Source organism: Monodelphis domestica, chromosome 1 (assembly GCF_027887165.1).
Source record: "Monodelphis domestica isolate mMonDom1 chromosome 1, mMonDom1.pri, whole genome shotgun sequence".
NCBI lineage: Eukaryota > Metazoa > Chordata > Mammalia > Didelphimorphia > Didelphidae > Monodelphis > Monodelphis domestica.
In genome coordinates, this window is record NC_077227.1 from 525,382,521 (window position 1) to 525,405,430 (window position 22,910).

General features: G+C 36.9%; 1 protein-coding gene across 8 annotated transcripts in view; it reads left to right on the forward strand.

Moving 5' to 3' along the window:
- RASGRP3 (RAS guanyl releasing protein 3) overlaps positions 1-22,910 on the forward strand; it is a 155,254-nt gene that overhangs the window by 88,411 nt on the left and 43,933 nt on the right. For all 8 annotated transcript variants that reach the window (XM_007476066.3, XM_056813263.1, XM_056813266.1 and 5 more), the window contains one exon: positions 21,672-21,749. In XM_007476066.3, the coding sequence (XP_007476128.1) occupies positions 21,672-21,749 (78 nt within the window). The remainder of the gene's footprint in view (positions 1-21,671; positions 21,750-22,910) is intronic.

Consider the following 22,910-nt stretch of genomic DNA (forward strand, 5'->3'; position numbering starts at 1 on the left):
CTTGATTTTAAATGTTGATATAGCTGAAAAATGATATAAAAATAAATCTAAGTAGAAGAAGCAAATATTTAGCTGTGCTTATTAATAATGATAGGGCAATTAGATGGCTCAGTGGATAGAGCACTGGGCCTGGAACCAAATCCAGCCTCAAATTTTTACTAGCTATGTGAATCTGGGCAAGTTACTCTCTTTTTGCTTTAATGTACTGGAGAAGAAAATGGTAAATCACTCCAGTATCTTTGCCAAGAAAATCTCATATAGGGTCATGAAGGACAGTCAGACATAACTGAACAAAATAAATTATGAAACTCATTTTTCAAACCTAAACAGTTACAGTGTTTGTAGAAATGTATAAATTGTAAATATTAATCTTCTTTGATGCTAATTTTTCTTGAAAACTAATCAGAAGGGGATACATTTTTATGTTTTTAATGAATCTTCAAAACTCACCGAAACCCTTCATCTGAGAAGATTTTTAAGGAAGTTAGATCATTTAGTTTCCAAGTTTTTTAAGTATACAGGTACAAGAGGGTTTATAGTTGACACAACCGTACTGTTTTTAGCAACCCAGAAAAGAGAACATAAATATTACTGGAGGAAAGGATGTTCAACACTGTCAGATGCTGCAATGAGGTCAAGGATGAGGAATGAAAGGGTCGTCAGATTTAATTATTAAGAAATCACTGGGTAATTCTGAAGAGAGCCGTTTCAACTGAGTGAAGAACTAAGAATAATGAGGATGTTGAGAAGATGCAAAGCTGAAAGGATAGTGATGATCTTTCCCAAAACAAAGAAGGTCAAAAGAAGAGTAATTCGGTAGGGGATGAAGAGGAGAATATATTGCAGGATCAGTGTGAACAAGTGACTGGGTCATGGTCTACTCAGAGGGACTGGTTCAGAAGGGAAAAAGTTTGGAGCTTGCAGAATTTAGGAGGGGATGTTGGGGGACTGCTGCAAGTAGAAGTGAAGTGGGGGAATGTTGTGCCATAATGGGCAAATGGTGTAGTATAGTTGTGTTGAAACAATTACAGATATTCTCAATTGTAGAAAGGCAGAGATGTGACTTCTCTTCCCACCCTCTGATTGGTATTCTTGCAGGTTTCAATGGAAGTAGGTAATCCCCACTTCAGAGACCTCTAGCACACAAAAAGTTGGTCTCAGAGTTGGGGGAAAAAAGATTTCACATTCCTCCTCTAATACATATTACTAGGGTTACTCTGGGAAACTCCCTTGACTTTTATCAGATCACATGTTGATCTTCATTTAGAAGGAATTTTCTTAGTGGAAATGTCTTAAACTAATGAAATCACAGGTGCTATTAAAAATGTTGAGGGGAATGGGAGAAGGATTGCAAATTTTTGCCCACTTGTACTAGAAGCTAAGTTAACTTCCTACATTCATAACTTCTGGATGAACTTCATCTGTCACAGTTGGGGGAAGAAGCCATAGGCTGATGTCCAGAATTCATTTAATTTGACCTATAGGGACCTATAGATTTCTACTTTTTTATTAACTCAAATGCCTGGCCCCAGTCACCTGCAACTTTTAGCTTTAGTATGCTTAGAGGATGAAGAAGGGGAGGAGTATGCTACAGTATGGAATAAACTGAATTTGTTGTTAAAAGATCTAGATGTGAATGCTGACTGCCAATTTTTTGCCTTTATGGCTTTGGGGAAATTATTTAACCTTTACAGGCTTTAGTTTCCTAATTGTAAAATGAGGAGAGATGGACTAGATGACCTCTGAATTTCCTTGTAGTACTAGAGTTATAATCTTATGATCTATTGGGTATATTGCCTCCCCTAGGAGATGGATCTATACTTTAACTCAAGGAAAATAAGAGTTTTTACTGGTCCAAAGCGAATGAGTTCTTTGACGGACACTTGCCAGATTTTAGTTCCTGTTCTGTTCTTGTGGTACAGGGGATGTGGTTACTTTTCCCACCATGTCTACCATCACGTCAGCTCCTCATAGATTTCAGATCAGAGGACATCTCATTCTGTAAGGAGGGAAAGTTTCACTAGTAGTGGAAAGTTGCCCTCTGCTCTTAGCCAACCCTTATTTCTCCCAGGAAAAGTGTACAAAACCCAGCATCTATTCCACAAGTGGTCACTAGATAGCTTGGAAAGATAGTGGGTTATAGTCACTGTCATGGTCATTGCCACTTTTGTTCCTCATCTGATGATAGTCTTCAGAGAAATGGTGGTGATAAACTATAGAAGATGTTCCTGTCACCTGCAACTTGGGGCTGGGTTAATGACCTCCCTACTCACAAGAAGTGACATTACCGTACATTCTCCTGGCTCCAGGAGGGTCTCCTCCCAATATTGGTAATGGATGTCTAGACATCTGAAATACTAAACTGAATATCTTTGATTATTGGCCTTCTTTAGATAGGGTATTGAGAGGAAGCTGGGTTTCAGTGAACAACAAAAGATAGAAGTAATGTCTTATTAAGTATGGAGTTGAATCCATGAATAATAGAAGGTTCGATAATAATCACTACAACTAACCTTTATATGTACATATATATACACAAACACAAATGAACTTCAAGGTTTGAAGAGTACTTTATAAATGTTTTGTTTTATCTTCATAACAATTCTGTGAGTAGGGTGTTATTATTTCCACAATTTTACAAAGGAGGAAACTGAGACAAATAGAGGTTAAGTAACTTGCGTAGGACCACATAGCTAGCTAATGTCTGAGACCCAGTTCAGGCTTGACCTCAGGTTCTTAACTCTATCCATTGTATTATGTAGCTGGAAAGAGAAGGAAGAGGAATACAGAAACTAGGGAGGTCTGGGGTTAAGTTTATTTGTGTGTGTGTGTGTGTGTGTGTGTGTGTGTGTGTGTGTGTGTGTGTGTGTGTGATATGGGGCTGATGCACTTTTTTTTATTGATGAGCTCCCTTTCTTTTTGTCATTGACCTGAGCCAATCCTAGATGTTCTCTATGATTTGGGAGTCATGTGAGTTGGCTCATTGGGGGCAATCTACATTTACTGCAGAAGGGGTACTGAAGAAAGTCATGGCAGCTAAAAGCTGCCATGACAGTGTGAAATTGAAACAGTTTTATCTATCTTCTTCTTTGCCAAGATGATATAAATAGATTTTCTTAGGCTACTGTGTTCAAATTTTTAAAAGTATAAGTCCTAGACATTTGTCCAAATGATTTCCAGACCATATATATGTCTACCAGAGGGCTACTAAGTATAGTCTCACATGTCACCTAGGATCTTAAGAGGGATAAGCAGTTCAGGATCCAGATAAGACAGAGGGAACTAGTCAAGTCATCAATACTCTGCCAAAAATGTCAGGGTTTAGGATGAAAGAAGCACAACTCTGCCTTCCCTAAACCTGGTAGAGCCATAAGATGTCAATACCAGAGACAAAGAAAGTCCTGCCCAGCCTTGAGCTCTATCTTTGCCTGGCTCACTTTCCAAATAAATAATAAGGTCATTGAGGGCAGTGACTAATTGTAACACATCTCATGTCCACAAACATGCAGAATCACCCATAATTTCATAGAAATGTAGTCATTATTTAAGCGCATTGACTGGATGTGGTGTCATTGAGAATAGAAGTCTGTCCCTTGGTATATTCAAGCAGGCTCCAGATATTATTGGAGTCTAGAATTTTTCTTAGGAATGGAGGAGGAGGAAGGGTCCTTGGAAAAGCACTAGATTTTTTTTTTCTCTCTCAAGAATTTACAGGCTTAGAACAACAATTCTTGCCTGGAATTATTTGCCAAATAAAATGTGAGAGTTGGAATTCCTCAGTGATAGCATAGCATGTTAGGCAGTGATGAACCTGGAGGCAGGAAGATCTAAATTTAAATCCTACCTCTGACATTTACTTGTGTGAAGTTCTCTGAAAGCTGGCTTTCTTATCTATGATATGAAGACAACACTTAATAGTAATTACCTATAAGCAATCAGTCAACAAACATCAATCTAATAAGTACTTACTGTGTGCAAACCAAATGTTATTTTAATGCAAATGTTATATAAATGACTAGACAACTTTAAAATGAAATATATATGTATATATCAATTATTCAGTTATTGTCATCATTGATTTTCTTTCTGCTCCTGCATTATCTAAAAGTTATAGAAAAAATCACACTATCCGGTTCAATTCAATCCAATAAAAACAAGATGCGTATTCATCTTTTTCATTTGAGGAAGAGGGGGGAGGTTTGATCCTGTGATTTGCTTCCTCTACCAGTGTAGATAGCAAGTTGTCTGTAATTTATAATTTTAGAGGTTTACCTGGGGCAAAGAGAAGTTAAGTGATGTAGTTAATAGATGTCAGAGAATAAACAAATTTTAATCTTGGACTACCCGACTCCAAGAACACTATCCACTACCCCAATGCAGCCTGTCTTTCCCTCTATCCTGGATGCTTATTTGTATTGCCTACAATTTGTTGCTCTTGTCTCAGAGTACTATGTTGCACATTCTGAAGGTCACTTCTACATGGAGCAGGGGAGTAGGGAAGGTTTGCCAAATTCCCCTACCCTTTCATAAACCTGTGGAGAGAAGGGATCCCTACTTCATTTATACAACCTCAGACTGAGAGATGACTTGTATTTCCCACATGTTTTGTGGTATAGTTTAATATTTAGACAAAAACACTTGGGTTCTAGCTCTAGTTCTGCTTATCCATGAACTATTTGGTTAGTCTCAGATACTTTATTAGTAAAACTAGGAAGTTGAACTAAATAATTGCTAAGATTTTTGTCCCCAGGTTTTGCTGATATCCTTAGGTTTAATGATAACAGTGGTGGTGGTGGTGCTGCTGCTGCTGCTACTGATGGATAGTTTGATGTAGTGGCTAGATCACTGAGACTCATAGTCAGGAAGCCCTAGCTAAAGAACCATGTATAGTGCCTATTTCACTCTGGGCAAATCACTGACTACCTCTATATCCTAGGCAACTCTCTAATATTGTAGGTAGCAGAAAAGTTATAGATTTATATTGGCAAAGGGAGAAGTTTTTTAATGGGATTTCCCAATACCAATGAAATCTCAGTTATTCAATTACCCAACCCCCTGCCATAAGAGTCTTATTATTATTTTTCCTACGATTTTGTACAGGAAAGTAAAACAGTGGTCTCCTTATCTTCTATGCCAAAGTGATGTAAGTAAATTTCCTTGGGCTGCTGGATTCAAGTTTAAAAATTTATGGTTTCAAGACATTCACTGAAATTATTTCCAGACCATATATTTGCTGACTAGAGGATAATATCTCCTGAGAATAGCCCCATATGTGAATTGAGTCCTTCACATTTTGCAGAAACTATCAACTAGTAGAATCTTATATTTTTTAAATCATGTATCATATTTTACACACAGAGACACTCTGGATTGGAGAGGAAGAAAATAATTGAGCATATTGCATACACCTGCATCAGTAAATCATTTGCACATGTAAATTTGTTTCTATGAATAATTGTCCAGAGCAAAAGGCTTGAATCTGGCCCAAAAACCACATGTACATGTGATGTCTGCTCATGAACCACAAAATAAATGTTTTGGTTTCTGAAAAGCATCCAGTTGAGCTCTAGAAGAAATCAAAATTGTAACTTCATATGGCATCTAGATGGAAGATCATACACTATTAAGAAATTCTTTTTGGAATACAAATGTGACAAATGAAACTGTGATGAATAAGCATTTGGTCAATTAAGGAGGTTGGATTTATTAATTTTATAATTTATGTAAAATCCAGGACATGGTATACCAACTGATGACAAAAAAAAATGGAAGGGACTAGTACTGCTCTGTCTGAGTTGAATTGGTGAATCTGGAAAAGTAAGATGCTATATAGACCAGTGGTTGTATGAAAAGTCATAAAAAGCTGATTAACAAATCTTTTGTTACCTAGAAGGGAATGTGAATATTTTGAAGTCTGACAAGAACTCTTGTTTGTTTGTAAGTACTGGCCCCTGTATCAAGCATTAAATATTGAAAATCTTCTAAGGAAACAGAATATGGAAACATTACATTTGGGAATATAAAATGGCATGCTAAAAAGGGTATTACTAGGGTAGGAGTTGAAAGCTAAAATCTCCTAACTCAAGTCAGAGCTTCTAGGTTCTAATTCTGCCTCTAAAGCTCCACTGGCTGTGTGGCCTAGAGAAAGGAATAGGGTGATAACTGGATCACATATTCCAGTCTAGAAGAGACTTAAGTCAGCATTTAGACTAATCCTTTTATTATTCAAATGAAACAAGGACCCAGAAAGATGAACTTTGACTGCTCACCTTATCCAACACCATAATATGACAGATAAGGAAACTGAGCAAAGAGAGGTTAATGAGTTATTTAAGGTCATATGGGTATTTAGTGACAGAGATAAGAATTGAACCCTCTGACTCTAGGGCCAGTACTCTCTTCAACTACACTGGTCTACTTACTCATCAACCCCCAAACACACACCATGTTGTTCATGCCTCCATTTAGATTACCTTCCCTCTTTTCTCCATTTGTATAATTCCTGCAATATTTTCTATTTGTGTGAATTTAGGCAACTCATTTAATCCCTCTAAGTCTCAGGTTTCTCTTTTGAATAATTAGAAGTGGACTGGTTGTCTTCATGTTTTTTTTCTAGTTTGAGATCTATTATCCCCTACCAGTAATATATTCAGAAGAGGAGTGGGCTTGGAGAGAAAGATAATGAGTTATTTTTGACATATTGAATTTTGATCTATGGAACATCTAGTTAAAAATGTCTAATCAGCAGTTCATAATATGGGGCAGTTCATAATACCTCAAGAGATACAAGAAGGATAGATGTGTAGATTTGTGAATTACCTACATAGGAATAATAATGGACCTTTGGGAATTTTTATTAACTGAGGGAAATATATATATATATATATGTGTGTGTGTATATATATATATATATATATATACAGAGACAGAGAGTTAGAGACAGAGACAGAGAGGCAGAGCTCAAGAGATAGAGAAAAGAGAAGAGAAGAGAAGACAAGAGAAAAGAGAAGAGAAGAGAAGAGAAGAGAAGAGAAGAGAAGAGAAGAGAAGAGAAGAGAAGAGAAGAGAAGAGAAGAGAAGAGAAGAGAAGAGAAGAGAAGACAGTTTAGGATAGAGCCTTATGGTATACTCACAGTAAGGAGATATGATATAGGTAAAGAGCCAGAAAAGAGGCTTGAGAAGAAGCAGAGAGACAAAAGGAAAATCAGGAAAGGAAGCATTGTTGCAAAAACTCAGAGGGGAAAAAGTATGCAGGAAGAGAGAATCGTCAGTTGAGTCCAAGGCTGCAACAAGGTCAAATAGGATGAGAATTAAGAACAGGCCCTTAGATTGCAGTTTCAAATGAATAATCAGGTTGAGAACCAGCCTGAAAAATTAAGAAGAGAGCAAGAGAAAACACTTTTTCAAGAGGATTGATTGAGAAATAAAAAAGATATAGAACAACGGTTAATTTGTTAGTGTCAATTTTCATATAAACCTAGCCTGGGAATGCCTTTTGGGGTAGTTGTAAAGTTCTGACTTGAGTTAGGAAACTTGAGATTTTATCTCACCTTAGCTATGCATCTATGTGTAGCATTTATACTCTGGCCCCATTTTCTTAGGGCCAGGCAGGCTACATTTCCTCTCAGTATTCTAGAATGCTCTAAGGGGTTGGCATTTTATCTTTCTCCTTCTGCCAGGCTTAAACCCTACTGGCTATATCCCTCCACCCTCCCTTATTAAGGGTCCATGACCAAACTTTACAATTTAATGACAATAGTGAGTAGCTTTTACAAAGAGATATTCAAATAATAATGAACATACAAAAACTTTCCCCCCAAACCTCAGAGGCAGAATATCCTCCCCTACCTCATATACATACACTACCTTGAAGTGGAGGGTTATGGATTAGGCTCTATGACCAACTGTTTCAACATAGCATTCGCTCCACCAAATTCATATCCCCCAAGAGGCATCACTGCTAGATGAATGAGTCCTTAGTTCAGCTTTCACTGGCATGTATCCAGAAGGTTGCTGGCCTGGTAGCAATACTAGGTCTGGATTTTGATTTTTGATTCCTTAGGCTTGATGGTCTTTTATTGGGCACCATAAGCTAAAGAGTCACAGAGCTTCCCCAGACACAGATAAAGCAAAGAACTGTCCAAAGTTCACTTGCAACTTTTTGAAGACACTGATAGTTCTAGCTATGCAGTCAATCAAAAAGGTCCTTCCTAACTCCCAAGTTAGCCAACCAGGGCAATTTGCAGAATACTTATAATTTATTCCAAAATATTAGCCAAGCTACTTACCTTACCTATAATGATGATTCTCTCAGAAGTAGCATCTTATTGTCCACCATGCGGAGAACTGTTGTCTGAGGCATTCTTTCCATGCCCCAGATCCTTCTCCCTAAATGCAAATTTATCCATTTCATGAAAAATAACACTCCCAATTACATAGCATTTTTAGTTTTATAAAGTGCTACAAAATCCCACATAACCTGTGAGGTAAGTATGGCACAAATTATTGTTTCTTTTTCTTGCCCAGGGCTGCAGAGTTAATAAGTGGCCGAGTTAGAGTCCTAGCTCTAGGCCCTTTTTTCCAGCCTTCTTTTGATTACACCAGTGTCTTTTTTGTATCCAGGAAAGTTAAGGTGTAGATAGCTTTATTTTCCCATCTCTAAAGTTTAAATAATATCTAATACTTCTGTCATTCATAAAAGTATTCAAGTTGTTTAGCATGACTCACCTTAATAAAAATGTGCAGGGTATTTTACAAAATAGCCATAAACAAACAGATTATTCTGAAACTTGATTTTCCAACTTGATCCTCGTGATCATTTTCTTGTAGGGTATCAAGGATGTCTTATGGAGAGATATTCATCCCTCTTAGTGTAGAGAGCAAGAATTGGGCTCCCCAACCAAGAAACATGAATCCATGATTTTTTCAACTTCTCTTGAAAGTTTGGGGTATTTTAGACAGTGTTCCATGACAATAATAGTTAACATTTAGGTAACAGCTTCAAAGTTTATAAAGCATCTTCCTTACCAATCCCATTAGGGGAATGTCTGCTTGAAGAAAAGCTACTTGGATACTAGGAGGGAAATATTGGAGGGTTTGAAGAGTTTAAATTTCTTATCTATCTATTCTCCCAGACCCAAGAATCTGAAAAGAATTTCAGTTACTCCTTCACTAAGGAAGTTATCAACTGACAAATCAGCAAAGTAATGTTCATTAGTTCAATATAATTTTTTAAATTTTCTTTTATTTTTATTTTCAATTACATGTAGAAACAATTTTTGACATTTGTTATCTGACTTTTGAGATTCAGATTCTCTACCATCCTTGCTCCCTTCTTTCCCCTCCCTGAGGTGGTAAATAGTCTCATATAGGTTATAACCAATACTTTAATGCCACACATATTTCCACATTCCCCATGCTTTGACAGAAGATATACACTGCACACAATAAAAAATTCACAAAGGAAATGAAATGAAAGTTGGTGTGCTCTGATCTGAAATCAGATTCCAATATTTCCTTCTTTGGTAACATTTTTTATCATGAGTCCCCTGGGGTTAGTTTGGTACCTTGATTTGCTGATTATAGTTTAAGCCTTTACATTTAATCATTCTACAAAATTTCTATTACTGTATACCCTATTCTCTTGGTTCTGTTTTCTTCTTTATTTTATTTCCCACATCCCTTCCAGTATTTGTCATTTTCCTTTTTGGCTTAACATTAGCTAATCTGATCGGTGTGAGGTGGTATCTCAAAATTGTTTTAATTTGCATTTCTCTAATTAATAGTGATTTAGAGCATTTTTCATATAACTATGGAAAGTTTAAATTTCTTCCTCTGAGAACTATCTGTTCATATCCTTTAATTATTTATCATTTGGGGAATAATTTGTATGCCTATAAATTTGACTTATACTCAAAATTTATACATTAGACTTAGATTTATTTGACAAATGAGGACTTTGTCAAAACACTTGCTATAAAATTCCCCCATCCCCAATTTGTCATTTCTCTTCTAATTTCTTGGTTATGTTGGTTTTGTTTGTACAAAAAATTTAAATATGATGTAATTATACCTTTGAATTATGTCCTTTGTGTCTTATTTGGTCATAAATTCTTCCCTTATTCATAAGTCTGAAAGCTAAACTTTGCTTTGTTCCCCTAATTTGTTTATAGCATTCTTTTATTTCTAGGTCAAGTTTAACTTGGTGTATGGTCTGAGATATTGGTCTATACCTAGTTTCTGACATCATTTTCTATTTTTTCTTGCAGTTTTTGTCAAATAGTATTTACATAATTATTCACTTCTCTATTGAATAGTTACAAGGTTTAGAAAATGGTCTTTTGAAGCTTATATGAATAAAGTAGAGGAATATTTGCTTGTGAAAAGATAATTTCTATAAAAATCACTTGAGAGAGCCCCCTCTCCCAACAAAACCAAGACCTTTTAATTATGTCATCAATATTAAACTGGATAGGATGAAGGTAGTCAATTCCATGAAGTTTTACTATTCTTGGTCAAAAATATCCATTCTTTTTTTTTGCCTTGCTCTCTCTGAACTCTTACTATTTTTTATAAGTTATTAGGTCATCCCTGAAGTTCTTGGTCAAAGTCTTGGTCAATTAGAAAATGGTCCCTAAAACTTCTATCATATTAGTACAGCCTCTCTTCAAATTTTTATTTCTTTATTTTTTTTGAACCTTCTTTTATCATTGAAATTCAGAGATTCCTCTGCTTATTTTTGTTAGAATGTTGTTAACCTAACCCATTGGGGATTTATTAAGCACTTACTGTGTGTAAAACATTACACCAGGCTCTAGCTAAAGGTTAAATATGTAAGTCAACTGCATGTTACTATATAAAATTTAGTATTGGTATTTCTAAGAACTACATAGAAAACCTTGCTTGTTAGGAACGAGAAGATTCAGTTGAAAGTTTTAAAACTTCAGGCTCAAGTGACATCAATCAGCTAAAAACTTTAAAAATAACACAAATTTATACATTCTGAAGAGGAAGTATGAATTGGTGGGTAAATAGTTTATTGGTCTGCTCATCAGAAGATCTTATTTTTTTTATTTCATATCCCTTTTGCTTCATTTCCCTTTCCTTTTTTCCAATCACAGTGGAAGAAGTGTCTTTTCATATTTCCAAAGCCAGACCTTCTACCTGTGCCCTTGATCCCATCCTTCTGTCTTTCTCCCCTGAGAGCTTTCCTTGTTGATTATCTTCTCTAGAAGACATTTATCTATTGACTTACTTATTACTCATCCTTCTTGACTTCCAGATTTTGACACAAATGACCACTCTCTTCTCTCCTTCTTGGTTTTCTGACACTACCCTCTCTTGATTCTCTTTCTGCCTGTCTGAACACTTTCCCCCCAGTCTTCTTCTATTAGACTATCTGAAAAAGAATTTCAAGATCTCACAGAGATTGAAATATGCTTTAAAGTAACATTTAATGAAAACAAAACCAAATTCATTATTTTTTCAGAAGACTTTCTATTCCAAAGTAACATTAAAAAGCAATGTCATAGTGAGCAGGCATATATTTCTCTACTTTTTATGGATCATCATTCATATGGATGGGCCCTAGGACTTTTTTTTCTTGGTCCCTCTTTATTTCTTCCTCAAATACCTTCTGGTATTTCATCAGTTCTCATGAGTTCAACTTCATCTTTTTTTTAGATAAATCCCAAATGTACATATCAAAGTCTCAGTTGTCTCCTGATGAGTTATAATCCTATATCACCAACTGAGATAAGCCTACTTAGAGGTCCCAAACATATTTGAACTCTACCTGTCTAAAGAATGCATTATTCCAAATTACATACTGCCTTCTTGTCCTAGTGGTAGTGGTAGTCTCTCGATGACCGAGAATGACTATTATCTTTGTGCAGTTTCATCTACGATGTACCCTCATGTGGCTTTGGAGTCCAAAGACTGAGGCACAGAGTTTGTGGCACTTGGGGCATGGGACGCCATTTGTTACGGGAGGTGCAGCTGTGGCCTGGTGTCGGTATTCACGGGCAGCGGCAAGACGTCAACGTCGCTCATCTTCAAAGGTGGTGGCGGCATGGTGAATGTGGATTCGCCAACTGCTTCTGACAGAGGCAGCGAGTTCTAGTTGCTTTGGTGTCATGCCAGCCCACTTCAAGTTGGACTTTAGCTGATCCTTGAATCTTTTCTTTGGTCGGCCTTGTTTCCTGAGTCCAGCTGACAGTTCACCATAGAATACCTGTCTTGGTATTCGCTGTGGGTCCATGCGGATGACGTGTCCAGACCATCGTAGCTGGGTTTTGAGGACCATGACTTCGATGCTGGTGGAGTTGGCTCTGTCGAGGCCTTCCTGATTGGTGATTCGGTCCTGCCATCGGATCCTCATGATTGACTGGAGAAAGCTTTGGTGGAATTGCTCCAGCTGTTTCATGTGCTTCCTGTACAGTGTCCATGTCTCACAACCGTACAGGAGCGAGCTGAGGACCTCTGCGTTATACACTTTGAGCTTCGTCGCAGTGCTTACATGGCTGTGTTGGAGGACTTTGCAGCGCAGCCGCCCGAGTGCCTGGCTGGCCTTTTGGATCCTGGCATTGATCTCGTGGTCTAGAGACCCGTCGTTGGCGATGGTGCTGCCCAGGTACTTGAAATGTTGACGTTAGAAAGCTGCGTGCCGTCGATTGTAATGCATGGCTGGTTAGTTGGGCTCCCTGGTGCAAGTTGGAACAGCACCTCTGTTTTGCTGAGGCTGATAGTCAGGCAGGTCTTGGGGTGTTCTGTCTGTCAAGTAAGGTTCTGATGTTCCATGCTCCTAGTAGGAGTTTCTTTGTATTTTGTTTCTTTTGATTTTGACCGCTTAAAGGGATGACCCGCCAGTCGCGGTGTGCTGACTGGGTGTTTGTAGGGCAGGCAATGTTTGGGACACCTTTTCTAGTCCCCTCCCTTGATTAGGGTGAGCAGTGCTGTCCTAGAGAGGGCTGCTCAGTCGCCCAGGATGCTGCCGAACATCCCCGCTGCCCACAGGGCCGAGCGACCACTGGTCTGTGAGCTGCCTACATGCAGGATCGTGACTACAACTGCCAGTGGTCACCTCCACCTGTTGCGTCACCACTCCTCCATCACCGCAGGTCTTGAAGAGGGTGGACGGGGTTAGGATAGATGAGTGTGCACAAAGATACTTGTATGTGAAGGAGATTTAAGTGGAAAAGTCGATGCACGAGACAGTCCCACTCTCTCGGCGTTGGAAGCCTGGGTCCATTGGCACGAAAAGTCGTTACACCTGGAGACTTCCTCAGCTGCATTGGATGGCCGTGTTGTCTTTTGTGCTCCAACATGCCCTAAGCACTCCACAGTGCTTTGCTGCGTCGCCATCTCAGCCGTTGAACCTTCTTATTGGTTTCTTCCGTCAGTTCAGCCAAAGCAGTCTTCACATGCTGGGTGAGCAAAGCCCTGGTTCACCAGGGGTCAAGGACCCGATGGCTACCCTCACAAGGTTTAGCCAGCCTGTCGAAGCCGTTGCCCAGGGTGTGGCCACTGCCACATGCTAGCAGCTACTGGGAGCCACAAGTGAGAGCTGGGTGTCAGGTGAGGGTCAGAGGCTGGAGAGCTGCCCTAGGAGGGCACGACAAGCCCTCCATACCAGAGATACTACCCCTCCCTGAACACCCCATACACCCTGCCTTCTTTTCCAATGAACCCCTTTTCTATACTTTCACTGTTTCTGTTGAGGGCACTGATACTCCTCCAGAGACTTTTGGTTTGAAACTTTGGAGTCATTCTTGGCTTCTCCTTCACTGCTGCCTTCATATCCAATAAATTGCCCAATCCTATTGATTTTGCTGCTACAATATGCCACGTTTGTCATGTCCTTTTTATTCACACACAGCCACCACTCTAGTTCACACCCGCATCACTACTCATATGGATTATCTATAACATTCTCCTAATTAGTCTTCCTGTATTCCATCCACTCCATCAACCCTTCACATAGCTGCAAAATTGATATACCTAAAGTGTGACTTAGATGATATTATTTTAATATTCAAGTTGCTCCATACTGATGCTAGGATCAAATATAAACTCTTCCATTATTTAAAGTCTGTCATAATTTGTTTCTAGTCTCATTCCAGAATGATCTTACTTTATAGATCCTCATATACTGTAATGTCTAGGCAAACTGAGCTACATGAAAGATTTTAGAAAGTATGACGTTGTTTTGACTCATAGAATATGAGTCAAAAACACCATTAGAAGTCATTTAGCCCAATTAATACCTAAACATGAACTCTTTTTACAGCATTCCCAACAAAGCATCATTTAGACTGAACTAAAGGACTTTTAGTCAAAGGAAATCCACTAATTCTATTGTATTGACTCCATATATATTCTGCTTTTGTATAGTTCTAATTAATATGCACTCTCTCTTTATGTCAAGGCTTAATATTTCTCCATACAACTTCTAATCATAGTTCTCACTTCCTGGATGAACCGAACAAATCTATTCTTTCTTCCATGTCATAGCTCTTCAAATAGTGGAAGACAGTTTTTATTCACCCTTTAAGTCTTCTCTTCTGATTCTCATATGGCTTCACCTCTAAAATGCTCACATTCTTGTTTACCCTCCTTTGGATGTAATCCAGTTTATCAATTTTTCTTAAAATGTGGAACCTGACATTAAATTCAAAATTCCAGATGTCACTTGACCAGAATAGAATATGGTGGTTTTATGGCTTCCCTTATCATAGATTCACTGCATCTTAAAACTGTGTTAGCTTTCAAACAAATGGTCTTCTATATACTTGCCACCCTCATATTTTTCAGTTGCATTTTTTTAAATCAAGTGTAGGATTATATATTTATCTTTTACAATTTCTGTCTTGCTACATATGACAACTGTGTAGCTTGTCAAGATCTTTTTGGATGTCTCTTCAGTTATCTACCATGTTAGCCATATATCTCAACTTTATTTCATCTTCAAATTTGATAAGGTGCCTTCAATGCCTTTATCCATACAATTAGCAAAATGTTTACAGAGCCAAGGCAAGATCCCTGTGACTGTTCACTAGAGACCTACATCCTAGCTGATATTGACCCATTACATTTATTCAACATATTCCAAATCCATCAAATAGTACTATCCACCCTACAACTCTCCATTTTGTCCAAAAGGATAGTATGAGAGACTCTGTCAAATGATACTGAAATATGGGCATACTATATCTGACCTACCAGTCTAGTCATCCTCCCCTTCTATACCCCAAGAAAGAAATTAGATTAGTCTGGCATATCCTGTTCATGATGAAGCCCAGCTGATGTTTAATGATTACTACTTCATTTTCTAAATATTGATGTACTATCCATTTGATTAAATTTTCTTGAACTTTTGCCAGTAATGCAAGTCAAATGGACTAACCTGTAGTTTGAAGAACCTGCCCTCTATCCTGCCCACAAACCACATTTCTCTGCAATTGGGATTTCAGATTTCATGGCTTTACAAATGAAATGTTTTTGGGGAAAGGGAGAGGAGTAGCTAAATGTATGTGTCTGTTCATGTAATGTACTTTTCGTGTTCCCAAATGCAGACTACTACATTTATAACTGCACTGTGAATGGCCCAAATGTTTTTCCCTTTCAAAGAAAGGGCAGATAATGATGTTTTTAGCTAGAATTACATTTTTTCATTATAACCTGTAGTTGTATTTAAAATGATGTTTCAATTTCACAGCATAAGAAATATTCTTTCAGTTTTTTTCATGATATTTTTAGGTTTTGCTGTAACTTACCATTCTGAGTATATGCAAATAACTGGAAAGTACCTGCATTTTTCAGTCTGCTGGAACAAAAAAATTCAAAAACTGGTTCAAGTAGAGTAAGCTTGACTACACAGTTGTACTTTTTTCTAACTATGTCTAGGCAAGTCAGGTCAAAGTTAATACACACAAATTTGGGAATGTGGGACTACTGAGAAACTCCTCTCAAATCTAATAAAACAATATGGAAAAATAGTAGGATTCAAAATAAGTTAATCTAAAGTTAATGTTCTTAGAATCCAGACAGCATTCAGTAACATCAGTTAAGAAGACATTAGTGAAATAGAACTACTCTTTTATCTTGACTAGACCATAGGAGTCAGTAGAATTTTTACTGAACAAGTGATACCATGGATAGGAAAAGGCTACTTCAGCACTGCAAATAAAATAAGGGGATTGTTATAAAAACATAAATGAGAGTTCTTGATTTATTGAAGTTCTTTAAGAAGAGTTATGATAGTCCGGGGTCTCTGATTTCTTTCCAAACAGAATTGTAGGATTCAAAGGGATCTTAGAGGTGGTTTTATCCACCTTCTGTATTTTCCTGAGAGTAACCATAGGTCCATAAAGGAAAAGTGACTTACGTAAGATCGTACAGGTCCTATGTAGCAAAGCTATGATACTTCATAAAATTAAATATCCAAGAGAAAATCTAAAGATGTAAGTAAATAACCAGAAAATTTGAATAAATTTACATCTAAGTAATCACCTGAGTATTTTTAATATTTAAAAAATCTTTAGTCAATTAATACATATCTTTTTTTTTTAATTTTTGCCTACTATATTCAAGTCATTATATGAGACACTATGGAAGATCTGAAGAAATTTAAAACATGACTGACTCCTGCCCTACCAAAGTTTATAGTCTAACTGGAAGTCTAAACTGTTACACATGAAAGAAATTAATGATTGATCAGGAATCAAACTGGATAGTACTGGCAATGGGAGTTCAGAGATGAGGAAATTCAGTTTTGATTAGGACTAGAGAAGCTTTACAAAGGAAATGGGTTAGAATTGATTTGGGATTTGGAGGTGAGGAGGGAGGGCTATCTAAATGGAAGAAATGGTGTGAGGTAAAGGCATGTTATGGTCTACTCAAGATTTTTTCAGAATGTTTACATTTGTTGAACATATTTTGAATTCTACTATGTTTGTGTGACTTATTTTTAGGGTTCTTGCATGTCAACAAAATTGGGTGTGTCAATCCTGTACAGGCTGTTATATTATTTATATCATCTTGACTAGAACTTCTAGGCAAGGCAAAACTATATCCTTGTAGTCCACTTCACTTCAGTTACGAGTTTGATCATTTTTGTTTTTAATGGACTATAAAAGCAGGGGCATGAGAATGGCATGTGGCAAGTGGTGGAGAGGCCTTGCTTGACCAATATGTATTGAGGAGGAGTAGGAAAGATGGTCAGATGGACAGTCCTGAAAGTTAGATCTCATGATTAGCAGTTGTTGGTTGTTTTTTTTTTTCTGATATCAAGCTTTTGTTTGCATCTTTGCAATTTCCAGAAATTTTCAGGAAAATGTATCATAGGAAGAGATGTGCTGATCATGTGTCAGATAGCGATGGATGACATATGGATAACCTGAGTGTTCCAATGGTATCCTCTTGATTAATCTTGTGGCCCACTAAAACCCATGGATCTTTTTTCAGAAAAAAAAAAAACAACTGCTGGCTAATATCTCCTATATTATACATGTAAAGTAGATTTTTGAACCCAATAATCATAGATATAAAGAAAGTTCAATTTTAGTCTAATAGATTGTATACTTCATAATCTCTGCTGCTTGTCAAAGATCCAAGTCCTAGATAAAATGGTGCCTGGGCAGCTTAGAGAGCAAAAACTCCAACCCAATAGGTACAGGTATGAAAATTGAGAGATCGATTCTACTTCCCTCACGGGTTTAAAAAACCTGTCCTTGGTCAATGGCTTTCAAACATCATGCTGCAGGTGCTGTGGGATGGAGGTATTTTACTTCATGCGAGTGTTTCTTAGCTTTGAGTTGACTCTCTTAATCTTTCAGATTTGCAATACCCCAGATAAATATTAGACTTTGTCAGGTGTACTCCATCCCTTGCCAGGGGTCTGTAATTTCTATTTTTGAAGATACTATTCAGAAATCTAAAGTCCAATAACCACACAGCACATTCTTAGTCATCTATTCACTCCTTGAATCTTTTTTTTTTTAACCCCTGCATTCAATGGTCAGAGTTTAGAACAACTAACCTGTGCTCTTCGGGACTTCAATTTCTTGCCCTTTATAGATTCCCGCTTACAGTATGATTTGTGCTTATATAGATCTCCAAAAGCAGATGCTTCTTATCTTTTTTGACAAGTCTCAGGAGGTTCTTTGTTGTGTCTTGGACTGATCCCTGGGGGATAAAACACAGAGCCCTCTATTGTTATCAGATCCATAAATAGATGCTTCAAAACCCCTGAGGAGGAATTCAACAAGCAGAACTACTCTTCCTCTTCCCCTGACCTCAACTGGATAGTCTCTGATAGTCATCTGATAACTTTTATGGAACTACTTTATTGCTCCTTGCAGGATAAATCAATGGCTTCTTCCTCTAAGGATCTATCTTTCTTCCTTTCAGGGCCAACTTCAAGTTCTTTTTAGTTCCAATGTATACTGATAGGGTGATTGTAATTCCTCTGAGGACTTTGTCTTTAATTGTGTTGTTCTAATTAATTGAGAATCTTCAGTTGCCTTCTCCATACATATTTCTTTGTAAAAGGTATCCTGACCACCAGCCAATACTGATTGTTGACCAGTTGGCACCAAGGTAAGATATAGTAAACCCAAGAAAGTTGGGAAAAGCAGTGACCTCCAGACAACTGTCTCTTTCAAACTGACTACCAAAACCATTATCTAGGGAAATAACTTCTACAGAGAAAGGATCCTATTATCTCTGCCATTACACTGACCAACTACTACTGAGAGTCAGACAAGCCCCAAAGCTCTTGAAACAGTAACAACCATTCTTTCTCCACCAGCTTTGCTTAAAGCTCACTCCAAAGCCAGGGGGCAATTTCTATGAAGAAGGGGCCCACCATTCTCATCATCACCAACATCAGTGCCAATTAACTGCCAGTGCCAGGTCAGGTAAACCAACTTAGATGAAGTATTAAGGAAGATAGAGTAGGTGATGTGAACTGGTTTGGGAGGGAGGTCCAGCCTCTGTCACCCCCTCCATCACCACTTTCCCTTAGATTGATACAGAGAGCTCAAGACAGAATAACACAACTTCCTTTCAGATCACTAGCCCTGTGGAATATCTTTTTTAGAGATACGACCTGTTAACTTCACTTTATATATGCTATAGCCTTTGTCTCCTCATTAGCCAAAGCTACTGAAGATTCAGAAAAACAAGTTTTCACCACTAAAATTCTTGGCATTAGCAAGTGACTCAACATCAGAAATGATTATTATTTCATTAGTAATTAATTTACAATTAACTATTAGACTGCAAGCTCCTTGAAGGTAGGGACTGTCTTGTCTTTCCTTTCCTTTCCTTCCTTTTTCTTTTCTTTTTTCTCTTTTCTTTTTTTCTTTCCTTTTTTCTTTTCTTTTGCTATTTGTATCCCTAGTACTTATCACAATGCCTAGCACACAGTAGGTACTTAATAAATGTTTATTGTATTGTATCCATGGAATTGACATTAAAGAAAAAGTATTACCAATGTATCCTAAGGACCACAGGGTTCTTTTCTTTGGATTTGTAGCTGGAAGTGCTTTATAAGTACTTTTTCATTTATTCATTCTTCCACTCATTCACTCTGAAGCCCATACTCAGAGCCTTTCCTGTTTGGTAGGACCCACCAGAGCTAATGCATTTTGCCATGGTCTTTGACTTAGGTTACCTGTGATGATGCATTAGAGTAGATCTTTAGTAAAAGAACAGAATAATTACATATGTAAACTATTCTAGATGATTTTGAATGGTAAATCCATTGTAATTTAACAAAAGTGTGGACCCTTTCCAAAGTTAATGGACAACTTTTTCCAATGCCTCCAGGGTATTGATCTAGATGGACAGTTTTCAAAGTGTGGTTCATAGATTCTTGAAATCTTCAAGACCCTTTTAAGGGATCCACAACATCAAAACTAGTCCAATAACAATAATACTAACATGCTATTTGCCTATTAAAATATTCCTCCTTTTCTAACTACGTATCTGTGTGAGAGCAGATTTTCTTCCTGTACTTCAACCAAAATAAGATATTGTAATAGACTGAATGACATGAGTACCAGATATGAGAATCTGTCTTCTGTTGAGCCAGACATTAAAGAGACTTTCAAAAGTTTTTTTTTCCACTAAAATAAGTCATTTAGTTTAACATGCAATGGATTTGTCATTATTTTAAATGATTAGCAAAAAATTGAAATTTATCAGTTTTAATTTCTCATAAATTTTGTAATTTTTGTATTTATTGTAAATATTGATAGATATGACACCCATAAACAAAAATGTTAAGGGGATCTAAAGAGTTTTCTTCTTTTTAAAAAAAAACTCTTACCTTCCATCTTGGGATAAATACTGTGTATTGGTTCCAAGGCAGAAGAGTGGTAAAGGCTAGGCAATGGGGGTTAAGTGACTTGCCCAGGGTCACATAGCTGGGAAGTAGGCCAGGTTTGAACCTGGGACCTGACATCTCTAGGCCTGGCTCTCAATCCACTGAGCCACCTAGTTGCCCCCCTAAAGAGTTTTTATGAATATAAAGTGTTTTTGAAACCAAAAAATCTTGAAAACTGCTGGACCAGATAATTCCCTTTCTTGGAATATCCTCTTTCTTTTCTTCTCTCCTTGATTAAATGCCCAGAGAAAGTCACAATATCTCTTTCTGACACTGCTTCAGCACCATCTCATTATTCCTTACTCTGAGCTCTTTCTGGTTGAACCACTTATTTGGTACTCAGCATCCTTTTGAAACTTTCTAGTTACATGAGCACGCATAAGTCTTTTTATCTCTCCTTGACTTGATTTCTTTACTGGGAAAATGAGGATAATAATTTCTAATTATTTACTTCAAGGCACTATTGTGGAGATAAAATGAGATGCTTTGCAAACCTTAACATTCCATATAAATAATGGTTATTACTGCTGTGGAGAGGCAATTTGACAAAGTGGATAGACAGCTGTCCTCAAAGCCAGGAAAACCTTGTTTCAATGTTTTCCTCTCAACCCTTATTGGTATGCAACCCTGGGCAAGCTACTTTACCTTTGCTCAACAGTTTCCTTACTTCTAAAATGCCAAAGATAACAGCAAGTGACTCCCTAGCTTTGTTATAAGGATCAAATGAGATAATATTTGTAAAATACTTTGCAAACCCTAAAGGCTTCTATAAGTGTCAGCTATTGTTATTATCATGTCCTTGATTATTACTATTATGATTGCAATTTGTTGCTTAGGTACATGTCTTATCTCCTCAACTAGAGAATAAATTCTCATAGGGAGGAACTGAATCTAATTATCTTTGTGATAATATCTAGCATTTAAGTAACACTTTAAGACTTTCAAAACACTTAATATTTTATCTTTACTTGATTTGCATCCTAAGTCCCTGGTACAGGGTCCATAGATGTTACATCAGGAATTTAGGCAATATTTATTGTTGTTATTGATGATGAGAATAATGTTGATAATACTGTGTTCAATTTTTATAATTATCCTTATTTCCTATTTTGCTATTTTGTCACCTTAACTTGAAGGATGAATCAATTATATTGGATACTTATAACTCAGATATCTATACTGAAGAAAAAAAACCATAGGCAAGAAAATTGTATGTTCATCCTTAAGTACTATTGAAATCATGACCTAACATCATTGAATTTTTTTCTCCTTTTTTTTGTAGCTTTCTCTTGACCTCTATCATACAGAAGACGATATTTACAAACTCTCATTGGTGCTGGAACCCAGAAATTCTAAATCGGTATGAATGCTTTTAAAAGCAGGGAATAGTGCTAAATAGTATTGTTTGCTTAGTATTGTTGGCCATCAAAATGGTGCTTTGAGATCAGAACTAAGGATTTAATTTTTCCAAAAAAATATTATCCCCATTTTACTTTTTGTAAAATATGAACCCAAACAGCTTAAGGATTAGGTTCTTTTTATTCTTTTTTGTATCTTTAATGTTTCTTCCAGATTACATGTCAGTACAATTTTCAGTAGCCATGTTCTGACATTTTACAATCCATGTTCTCTCTTTCTCTCCCTCTTTCTGTTCCAACCCTCCCCAAGAAGGCAAATAATATGATATAGATTGTATATGTGCTATCATACAATAAACATTTCCATGTTCATCACATTGTGAAATAAGACATTTGTTTACAGGAGAGAAAAATTAACGGAGGAAACAAAGTGAAAAATGGCATTATTCTATCTGCATTCAGACTTTGTCAGTTCCTTCTATGATGGTGGATAACCTTTTTGATCATGAGTTCTTTGAAACTGTCCTTGTTTTGTTGATAATAGTCAAGCCATTCACAATTAAATTGTACATTATTGTTACTGTGTACAATGTTCTCCTGGTCTGCTCACTTCATGTTGCATCACAGGAATCTTTATTAATCCACTTTATACAATGTTTATATTTGTTATGTCTTTTATTATCATAGAATACCCTAGATTTTTTTATTCCAAATATTTGGGCATGTTTTCTAATTCTGTTAGTTACTATTTGGTTATTAGTAACAGTAATTTGAAGTCTTTTAATCTCTCTTGTCTTTGATTTTTTCCTCTAAAATGTGTGAGTGGCAGGGGAAGAAGGCAGGGGGACTGAAATATCTGAAAGTTTGGGTTCTTTTCTAGGTCTAAATCTTGTGAAACCGCACGAATTAGATGCCAAAAGAAAAATACCAAAAGTAATCATCCCTTAGTGTTAAACTTATTAATTATTCATCAGAGTAGCTAACATGTCCTCAGGGGATAATGTATTTCTTTCAAATAGTAGGGGATTTTTAAATTCTCAAAATAAAACCAGATTGTTTTTTTTACTGACCACTGATTATAGTTCCTAAATGTCTGTAAGTGTGACTTTGTCTCAGTTCAACAATTTGACTGGGGCGTTTCTGAATAAATAATATGGAATACA